The sequence below is a fragment of the Alligator sinensis genome, unplaced genomic scaffold, assembly GCF_000455745.1.
Source record: "Alligator sinensis unplaced genomic scaffold, ASM45574v1 scaffold1059_1, whole genome shotgun sequence".
NCBI lineage: Eukaryota > Metazoa > Chordata > Crocodylia > Alligatoridae > Alligator > Alligator sinensis.
Window position 1 is genome coordinate 26477 of NW_005842103.1, and position 11059 is coordinate 37535.

The 11059-nt window shown below is 47.0% G+C and overlaps 1 protein-coding gene across 4 annotated transcripts in view; it reads right to left on the reverse strand.

Moving 5' to 3' along the window:
- GCNA (germ cell nuclear acidic peptidase) overlaps positions 1–11059 on the reverse strand; it is a 24833-nt gene that overhangs the window by 8805 nt on the left and 4969 nt on the right. Inside the window, exons 1-7 of one of the 4 annotated variants that reach the window (XM_006024410.2) lie at positions 6662–7625; positions 5132–5195; positions 4753–4980; positions 4599–4666; positions 2894–3352; positions 2393–2570; positions 763–907 (exon numbers count right to left, since the gene is read on the reverse strand). In XM_006024410.2, the coding sequence (XP_006024472.2) occupies positions 763–907; positions 2393–2570; positions 2894–3352; positions 4599–4666; positions 4753–4802 (900 nt within the window). In that variant the 5' untranslated portion in view covers positions 4803–4980; positions 5132–5195; positions 6662–7625. Of the gene's footprint in view, positions 1–762; positions 908–2392; positions 2571–2893; positions 3353–4598; positions 4667–4752; positions 4981–5131; positions 5196–6661; positions 7626–11059 lie in introns of those variants that run through there. The other 3 variants (XM_025205075.1, XM_025205074.1, XM_025205076.1) reach the window with 3 other exon arrangements.

Genomic DNA, 11059 nt, shown 5'->3' on the forward strand with positions numbered 1-11059 from the left:
CCCCCGCCCCCTCGCAGTCTGTCCCTGCCCCCTCCCTCACCGTGGGGGGCATTGATATGCCCCTCCCAAACCCCTTCCACCACAATGGACTGACCACTGAAGGCTGGTGCTCCTGGCTGCCTGAGTGCTGCGCTGAGCCTGCACACAGCACAGGCGTTTATCACCCAAATTATGGGCCCCATCAGGCCAATATCCAATACAGCCAGTTTTCTTTATATCAGTACTGATCTGATATCGGACTGATGCACCTTTAATACTACGATCCCCTATCTGGATCACACCGCCAATTATTGATGACGTCTGTCAGATGTATCCTCTGGCATCTCCAAACAAATGATGGTGGAGGCCAGAGAGGGTAATGAACAGGGGATAGATCATTCTACACATACCCAGTTCAAAGGTCTCCCTCTAAAGCATCCTGTCCTGCCACTGTCAAAGGCAGGATACTGGACTAGATGGACCATTGGTGTGACCCAGTATGCCACTTCTTGTGTTCTGGAAGATACTCTCAAGACTTAAGTATCACCTGAGCTGGGCAAGTTAGAAAAATCTCTGCACTACAGCTATAGGAAATTGCTTTACAAAACCATCTATCTTTTGACCTCATTCAAACATAAGACACTTGCCAGAAAACTGAGTTTCAGCTGAGTTTGAGATAAGGAGCCAGAAGAAAAGAGCCATCATTTCACACAGAAAATTAGAAGTAGCATAGAATCCATGGGTTTTATTTGTTCTGTAATGGAAATGTGTGTATATGACTACCTTTTGCTCAAAGATGGTGCTGTTATAAAGACTGTAGAGTTCCTCTGTCAACACCACCTTTTTTCTCCTGAAATCCTTCACATATTGAGATGTTGGTTTTGAGAGATCTTGTAAGAAACAGCCAGGCACTGGACAAAGATTTGATCTGCAAGAAAAATAGCAGCAAAAAAGTTAACCCGTCACGTAAGTTTTCTAGAAAGGAATGGTTACTTACCTTATACAATATGGCGGGGACCCCTCATCTTCGATTCAAATACAAACAGAGGGAGGGGGGCAAATTGCTGCTGTAGTTCCAACTCTGGCCCCGACCTGGAGATGGGGTTTGGAGTCAGAGACTCCAAGGGGAGCGGGTCAATGGACCTGATCCAGCCCGAGGTCTAGCTCCACACCACTGGAGCGCAGTGTGCTCCATGGGGTCTGATGGGACCCTGGGGCAGCACTGAGGGCTGGATGGCAGGGTTCTACAGGCTGTATGTTTGATACCCCTGCTTTAAAGGATAGAAAGCAAACACTGCTTATTCAGTCTTGTTGCCCCAGGCAGAGAAGGACCTGAAATACTACAAAAGTTCTTGCAGGCAAGCTTCTTTGGGTAGATGTAATATCTTTTATTAGACCAACTGAGTAGTTGGACCACACTTCTTCTCAAGCTTTTGGGCACAAGCACCCTTCTTCAGGCATAGGGAGATTCTAAACCAAAAACCCTTCAAATGCTCTGAGCCTTCATGAGGATGAGTTGGGGGTGGCATGAGGACAGATTGTGTGATGTGGCTCAGTCACCACTGTTTGGAAGATTCTGATCTCAAGTACACATACTCCTGATGCAAAGGCCCAAAGTCTCATCCATGGAAGAGGAGCATGTTTTGAGCGTGTCAGTGACAGCCCTCATAGCAAAATGTACTCATATCCCTACATTAGTACAAAGGTTGTGCACATGCCCAATGTTATCATCAATGATAATGCCACAAGTACACAGTGGGCGTGCCAACACGTGCCCATTAATGCGCAGCAATAGGCTGCCGGGCACACGTCTGCATGCGTGCCAGGAATCACAGCACATCGAGCCAGGCCAGTGCAGGGTTAACCTCGTGCCCCAGTCAGCCCTCTAGCATCTACATGTGCACTGCTGGAGAGTTTTTTACTCTGCGCCCGGATAGCACTTGTGTTTACAAGTACTATCCTGCTGCAGAGTATATTGGTTTACTCCAGCCTAATAGGGGTGCCTCTCAGTGTCTACAGGGAGTCTAATTAGTCTACTGCGCAATAAACGTCTCATGTGGACATGACCAGTATTTATGAATATAAACTATTTGAAACTATATACACTGTTTTTAAGAGTAGCTTACAAATTGCAAAACAAGTCCATTCCTTTTAGTTGGAAACAAGTCCCACCTTATACACATCAAAGATTTCAGAGCCTTAAACTAGAGTACAGAAAGAAAAAGCTTTTCAAAACAGTAGTGCAAGCATTAAGGAAGCACAATTTTTTTTATCTGTTTCTTCTGAGCATGACAAACAGGAAGTACTGGTGAGAACATAATAGCAGTACTTTGCCTCAGAATTGAATTCAAGCTTCTTTTTTAGCTGCTTTTTATTTTCTCTGAACATGTGACAAGAACAAAGAGAGGTTTACCTTTTCTCGGATAGGGATGGATGCATGCAATTAACTGACTGGATCTCAGGAAGTCTCGTACAAGGCATTAAACTGGAAGAAGCATCTTTCAGCAAAGATTCTGAGTTGTGTCTCTGGATTCTCTCCCTCTGAACAGCCTGCTGTATGCTTTCACAGGAAGACCTGAAGTTTTCCAGTTCTACAAGCATACATAAAAAGATTACGAACCTAAATGAACCAAATATTAGGCATTTCTACCAAAGAATAAGGAATTAAGAGATTGACTACAAAGCAGCAGAACACTACATGATCCGAAGGTTAAATATTATAGGCCAAATACGGGCCAAAAAAGGAAACGGTTAAGCGTATCATTTGTTTCAGACAGGTCTGAAAGGACTTTAGGCGTGATTTACATATAACAAACCTTTATGAAGAAGAGTATAAGGAAGTCCTGCTGCCCATTTGGACAACACTTGCTTAATTAAGAGGATTAAGACAGAATAAAGAATGGATTTCTCCTACCTTTGGTAGCTGGTTGACAGACTGTGGTTTTGTTCATGGGTAAACTTGGAGTCAGAGGTGTGCTTCGCTTTTTTATCCGCTCTATTAATGATTTAAATTCATCTTCTGAGCTGTCTGAGTCTACCGTCGCATTTTGTTGCAACACTAAGGTTTGTATTTTGTCCTCTGTACTCTCCCCTTCACAACCTTGCTCCTTCTCATCCAGAGATGGGCTCAGATTATATTTAGAAAAAGCAAGATCTTTTTCTATGTGAGAAGGGGGTTGTTTTGTGCGTCTCAGGTTCTTCTTCAAGCCCTTCTCGCCACTCTTTTGGTGGCGGTCCCGCCACGTACTTTTTATAAAAACAGAATCTTCAGTGTCGCTGTCACTTAAAAACTCCAAACGCAGCTGTTCCCTATAGCAAGCATTTTCCTTTCCTCTAGCCACGGGTTTCTCTCGAGCCCAAACATCTTTCAGCGCTGCAATTTAAAAGATAAATATAAACAACCCACTAATTTAGCTTCAAAGACATCAGCTTTTGTTTTAATATCCATCTGGCAGATGCTTTGGAAAACACGAGAACCCTACACAGAGAAATATCTTAGGATTTCCATGCACATTTCCACTTAAGTCCATGTGATCTAGCAACAATGCAACTGAGAAATAGCCAAAAGACACACATCCACGGACTCTAGAGGGGCATGATGAGTCTGAGAGAAGTTGCAAGGGTCTAGCAAACACCATCACAGCTGCACTCTTGATAAAAGTTTCTGCAGCTATGTATGTTTAAGACTTTGTTTTAACATAATATTAATGTCAGTTCTATTTCTTAAATAAGCTATTTGAATGAGCAGTGGAGGGAATGGGAGCAGGCTTGCCTTTGGCAGCCGGGTTTCCTTTTAGTTGAAAGCAAACAGAATTGAAGAGGGTTAAGAGATAGACGGCCCATTTTTGTAACTGGCATAATTGGAAGGGAGAAAAACAGCAACACTAAATGTAGGAACAGGAAGCAGAGGCTGAGGAAGGAGAGAGAAGTAATCCAACAGAAAGGAAGAGAAGTTGACACATCATATCACTGTATATTACCTTTAAAGCAGGGGTGTCAAACCCATTTGGTCCCGTTGGGTTGGATCAGGCCCACAGACCACGCTCCCCACCTCGCCGTGCTGATTCCAGTGCCAGTGGCACCCTGGCCCACCCCCAGGTCTGGAACTGCATGTCACATGACACCTGCTCCAGTCAATCTGGGACCTGTGGTGTAGCGTCTGTGGGCACTGGATGCAGTCCAGTCCCGGACTGGCTAGCAAGAGTGCTGTATGCAGCGCACACGCTGCTGGCCTGGCCAGGCGCCGAGAGTCCCAGAGCAGTCATTAGGTGTGGTGCAGACCCAGGGCCACTGGGGCAGATGTCCTGTGTAATGCAGACCTTGGACCAGCTGGACCAGGCACTACATGCAGCACGCGTGCCAGATCCTGCACATAAGGCCAGGCCAGCAGCATGCAGACTGGCTCAGATCCAGGGGCAACCTCTGATTATGGAGCTCCATAGGCCAGATCCAGCCCATCAACTCTTTGACACCCCTGCCCTAAAGAGAAACCAGACATTTCCAAATTTACTTCCATCTCTTTAAGAAGCATTATGAGCTTGGAACAATGAGCATTTGTTCTTTCTACCCAGCTAAACAGTCATCCCCTCTGTGGATGGAGTGTTATTTGTCCTTCTTACTTGTACCTTCTTTTCTTTTAAAATCTGTGAAAAAGTCCTCCCTGGAGTCAACAATGAAGTCACTCAAACTGTAAAAATAAAATGAGACAAAGGACGCTATAACCAGAAACAGGATGATAGCCGCTATTCTTGTCCTAGCCTAGGTAAAACTTACCAGTTATCTATTGCAATGCTTGTCACCATGGCTGCCTCCACATTTTTCATGCTTATATTTGCATATTTTAAAGTGCAACAAAATCAGCAAGTTGGGGATGAGTATCTCATTAGACCTATCTCATCAACGAAGGACGAAAAGAGGTAGAGAGAAGTAACTGAACTAATATATCTCCATGAATGAGCTCATGATGCGAGTGCTCTCAAAGCTCCTAACCACAATACTGCCCTATGTACAGAAGAGAGGCTCCAATTCAGTTTTCCACATTCAAAATAAAATTTAAAAAACCAACACCGCGAACTTATACATGGCAACCAAAATGTCCCATTAATACATTTTTTCCTTAGCCATGTAGAAAATTATATAATTTAACATCTACCTGTCATTTTGCTTCTTTGGGACTTGATGGGCCAGGGATTTTGGAGTCTTCATTCTAGATAAAACTAAATCAGAACATTGTAATTACATTAGAGAGCTTAACTTTCTAAAAGAATCCTATTCTGTGCAAGGAGTATATACAAGGACTGAACCCATGTTACTTTTAAATTATAAATAGCATACAGGATCCCTAAAACACAAATTTTATTCAATGTCTTAATTCAAAATAGTAGCTGTTGAGAGTAGGAAATGTTTGACTCCTCTCTCTCCATTATCTTTCAATGCTTGTTCTGTCATAAAACCTGAAAAACAACTGCTCAGATATCATAACTGGAAACTTGGAGAAGTTGTCCCCATGCACATTAGATTATGGGTACACATGCCTTGTACACCCATGCTAAGGGGCTCTTTGCCTAGCAATACCCATACAACACAGATGCACCCATCTCCTTTAGTTTTGCATGGAGGGCATTAAAGGGTGGTAAATGCTACCTGCCATCAGTTTGTTCTTAATCATAGAATTGCAAGAATCATAGGACTCTTAGGAAGAGGGTATGGAGGGTAGGATGCAGAACATGCATATGGGGACAGCATAAGTTTGTAGTAGGGAAGTACCTTTGAGATTTTTTAGAGGCCACTTGGGGCTGCAACAGCTCCAAGATATACAGAGCAGCAGGGAACACAATTCTTGGAAGAACCCTCAGTTTGGAACTCCCTTTGAAGGTTCACCTTATTTTAGATCTCACTGGAAGACATCCTTGAAGCAGGGAGCTCTTGGACTAACCAGGCCATTCAGGGAGGTCTTGCATTCCAAGCTCCGCAGCTTTAAGAAAGTAAACCTGGAGCCTCACCTCCCAGTCTTTTGGGATCAAGGAGTTGAATGATTTGCTAATTGAACACTTCCCTAAAACAGAATTCACTCAGGCAAAGGCGGCATTTGCAGTGCCTGTTCTGGGGGATGGTCTTGTTAGAAGAAGGACAATACTTAAAGCCTGGCAGTTCATAAAAGGCCATCTTAGATAAAAGATGGCTTTTTCCAAGAGAAAGTTTGCTGAACTTGTAGATTTCCCAACTCATAAAAGACTGCCAATAGGCAATAGTGCCAGAAAACAAACCACTAGCTATACAGAATTAAAAAGCAGATTTCAAGGCAGAAATATTAAGTCTTAAGGACAACAAAAAATGCTCCCTCATACCAAAATGCAGCTGAGTGGAACTTCAAGGCAGGAAGTGTATACCATGCTTTCACACCCCTTGTATAGACCACAGGGAGTGATGCATATTCAGATAGGTACGCCTAAGCAGAAAGTCTCCCAACTCAGTGCCCAAGATGCATGTGCATCTTCAGTATGATTGGGGGGGGGGGGGAGAGAGGGGAGAATGATGTTCTTGTTGCAAAGCCTAACTTACTGTATTTAAAGGGAAAAAAAGCTTCCAAAAGTTTAGAAAATATATTTCCATAGCTAGGAACAATATACCTTCCTTTACTTGTTCATACAGCCAGCAAGAATTCTACCCAGTCTATACTCACACATTTCAAATTCTTCATCATCACTGGAAGAAATGGTCAGACTACAGCTGAAAAATAAAATATGAAACAGGTGTCAGAAATGTGACGAATCCAACAGATGAGGCTCAGAACTCCCCAGAAGTTCTCACAATTCAAGACTGATAAACAGATTAAAAAAAAAAAAGTTTTTGCTATACTTAGTCATTCTGGCCAGTTATTAATTTTCAAGTAGAAAGCAAATACAGAAATAAGCAATGGAAAGACAATGCTTTATTATGGAAAATTTGGCATCTTAAAGAAGGCATTCATCTGATGGTAACTTAACATTGTAGTCTGCTGCTCACAGAAAATCTGCACCCGTTCTTTGATGGGGGAACAGTTTTCTCTTTGCCATCTGCACCTAAGGAACCGGATGAGACGTTTCCTTATCAGATAGCCCAGTAGTCTAGACACCTTTGACAAGTTAACATAAAAAATAGCTGTTAACCCATTTATAAGCCCCACAAGAACTCATTTCTCTCATTAACAGCCTCCAGCAACCCCCTTGTTTCCTTAAAAGCCTATATGCAAACTAGAGGTACACTGATACATCAGTCTGATATCGGATCAGTATCGATATAAGGAAAATGATCTATATCGGCCTTAATTGGCCAATAAATGTCCATGCTGGGCACGGGCACAGCCACAGCACAGCGCATAGGCACTGAAGAGACAGCCTGCAGCACGGAGAGCTGCCTCCAGCCGGTAAGTATGGGGGAAAAGTGGGGAAAGGAAGGGAAGGAGCATGGCAGGGAGGGTGGGGGAGGCAGATCAAGGCCCTGATGTGAAGGAGGGATCTCCGGAGGCAGGGACTGGAGCAAGTGCTGCCCAGGCGGGGCGGCCAGGGGACAAAGCCTCAGCTTGTCCAGGGATGCAGGATGGAGCAGGGCTTGTCCCGGGCTCACTGGGGAGGGGGAGGTGGCTCCTGCCACCACATGCAACTCGTCCGCCGGCTCCCACCGCTGCTGCTGTCACTCGTCTGGGATGACACCAGGGGGCATGTGCCCCTGGATACGCACTGGGCAGGCTGGGGACAGGCCTGTTCCCAGCAGAGCCTGGGCTGGGCCAGACGCAGGGCAGGTGGCAGCGCCAGTGGGAGTAGGGGGCTACAGCAAATTTTGGGGTGGCTGCAGCCCCCTCCCGGAAATCCCACCCCACACCCTACCCAGCCCAGGCTCCACCAGGAACGGGTTGCGGATCTGTGCAGGGTTCCCAGCAGAGCCTGGGCCAGGCGGGGCATGAGGCAGCGCCACTAGGAGGCGGCGGCGGGGGGTGGGGTGTGTGTGCTGGAGCCACCCCAATCTTCGCCATAACCTCATCATAGCTCTCCACTCCCAACAGCACCACCGCCCACCCTGTGCCCCACCTGGGCAGCCCAGGCTCCATGGGGAACAGCCCTGACCCCAAGCTGCCCTGCTCAGCACACATCCAGGGGCACACGCACCCCTGTGCCCTCCCGGACAAGTGACAGCAGCAGCGGCAGGAGCCTGCGGACAAGCTGCATGTGGTGGTGGGAGCCACCTCCGCCTCCCTCCACGCCCCCCAGTCAAGCCCTGCTCCATGCCGTGCCCCCCAGACAACTTGTGGGTAGTCCCTGGCTGGCCCTCCCCAACTAGGCAGGGCTTGCCCCTGCCCTAGCCCTCCCTCCCTCACAGCGGGGCCTTGATTTGCCCCCCTATGCCCCTTCCCTTCCCCCTCCACCCACCCCTTCTCTTACCACACCAGACTTACCTGTTGCAGGCAGTGTATCAGATATCAGATTAGTATCAACCAATATGCCTCCTTAAATATTGGCTATTGGTAACGGCCTCAAAAACCCCTAGTGTAAACAGGTAAGCCTTTCACAGGTCCCTCTGCGGAAATTATAGAGGGATTGCCTCCTACCCTCCCTTCTCTACCTATCGTTTTCCTAATTTCCACCTATTTACATTCTCACTGACCTCTTGTCACACTTGTAGCTTCTTTCATTCCCTGGAGATCTCAGAACAGCATGTCACAACCCAGTGATTTTTTGGTGCCTCGGCACTATGGAATTTCCTGGCCACATGAGAGCTCCTTTGCACGGCAGAGTGTTCTGCTGCAATTAAGAGCCTGCGTGCAGGAGAGTTCCCGCCAATTTGCAGTTTCCTTTGCAGGATGCATTTCTTCTTTGCAGCACAGAAATGCACGGTGCAAAGAGTTCCCGCTATTCGGATGCAAATTGCCGATCGATAGACTGATCCCCTATCGATCTTTCTTCCTGTCGCCGAGCGCACCCCCGACGTACCCCTTTCCCCGCCGGCTTCGAATTGCGGACGGATTAACTGGCTTGGGCCCCGCCAGCTAGAACAACTCGTGTGGTTGTTCAGACGACCGGACCACCTGCGTCGTGATTGCAAGCGGCGTGAGTAAAGTTTTTTGCAACCAATAAGTTGTGTCTGCCTCTCCATTCACCAGCCCGCCCTGACGTACGAGCGTAACTCGAGTCGGCCCTGGCCGTCCGAGACACAGCAAAGACCCCCTATGCCTGAAAAGGGGCGTTTGTGCCCAAAAGCTTCCAAAGAACTTCTTTCCAGCTACTCAGTTGGTCGGATAAAAGATATCACATCTACCCAAAGAGCCTTGCCTGCCTAAGAAACATGCATTCCACGAACACTTCAAAATACCGGGGTTCTTCCCAAGTGCATTCTTTTTTTAATTTAATTTAAATACCTTTTTCTAAAAATAGAACAGGTTTAAAATAAAATGTGAAGTCATGAAAACATAAGCAAGCTGTAACCTACCTTTGACTATTTTTACTTCATTTAAATGTTTACACAGTACATAATTCCTGTGGCCATTTTAAAGAAACTCAAACCATAACCTAGAGAAGGTTATTGACTCTTGTCAGGTATGGTTTGCTAAAATAACTCTTGATATTGGAAATCTTAAGTTTCAAAAACAATACTGCTTTCATTTTAGTTTATTCAACTAATCCATTCAAAGCTCTCTTCCAATCCATAAATCAAAATAAACTATGAGAGGATGAAAGCCATCAGCTCTAAAACCTTGAAGGACATGATGCCAAACAGCCATAATTTCAAACAAGTAATTATGGATACCATCTGCATTTAATACATGAACTTTAAGTGCAAAATGGGGATGTAACTATCGTTTAAAAAAATACCTCTTCTAATTATATTGGTTACATGGTCCCGTGACAGAGAGGCAAGATGGCAAGGGAAGCCGGGGCCAAGGGTGATATGTGGGATCCTGGCGAGTTCTGCGGCCAGCCGAGACTGAAACCCATGGCCACAGCAGGCTCTACGTGGTAAGTGTGTGGGAGCAGGCAGGCAGCGGCACCAGCACAGGGTGGTAGGGTCCGCTGGGGTTCTCGGGCTTGGTGCAGCCCGCTGTTGGGGGACCAGCCCTAGCAGGAACTGCCTGGGAGATGGCACGGATCTGGGCTGCAGCATCACACAGCTGCTGCGGGAGGGAGGGAGGTAACTACCAGTTACCTGGGGGAGCAGAGCTGGGCAACGTTGTGTGGTGGAGTTGACAAGACTCAAAACAGGAGCAAGCACAGTGGCAGGGCTGCCATCAAGTGCTGCAGGGTTGCACAGAGCCAGGACTCCCTCCAAGAGCACCCACCAGGGTTTCCACACGCATTCTCCATCTGGATGCTGCCAGCAGCCGGGCCAGTGCCACGCTGCACTCGCTTGGCTGAGGGCTTGCCCAGTGCCGGGGCTCCTAGCACAGAGTGCTCAGCCCGCAGGTGGATGCCTCAGGTGCAATCTTGCACAGCACGCCCATCTACCACACCCTGGGCTGGGAGAGCTGCTGCTGCAGGTTGTTGCCAAGCAGCATGCTGGAACCCAGGGGGGTGGACGGGAGGGAAGCATTGCCCAGGGTTCTGGGCACCGGCAGGCTGGAGGCACTGCCTGGGTGCAGTGCAGTTCTGGCAGGCAGGAACCCCTGTGAGTGCTATGGGGGGAATGCACCTGGCTCCATGCAGCCTGCCATTGCATTCACTCCTATTTTAGCCCCAGTAGCTCCGTTGCACAACTTTGCCCGGCTCTGCTCCCCCAGGTAACCGCTAGTTATCTCCTTGCCATGACAGTCTGGATCCAGGCAGCCCCAGCTAGAGCTACTCTGCCAACAGCGAGCAGCACCAAGTCGGGAGGTAAACGGTAAAAAAAAGAATATAATTACCATTTAAACTCTTACATTCTTAGTGCAAAAAAAGGGCCATAAATATCTTTGTCTTGTGAAATATCACATCACGTGGCATCGGTACATTCTATATATAAATGGCTTAGTCCATCTGTCTGCCCACAAGGCTCTTGGGGGGCACGTCTCCAGCCACTGCTGTGTCAAGAATGACAGGCAGGGTGTGGCTACAGTGGGGCGGGGCAGGCAAGA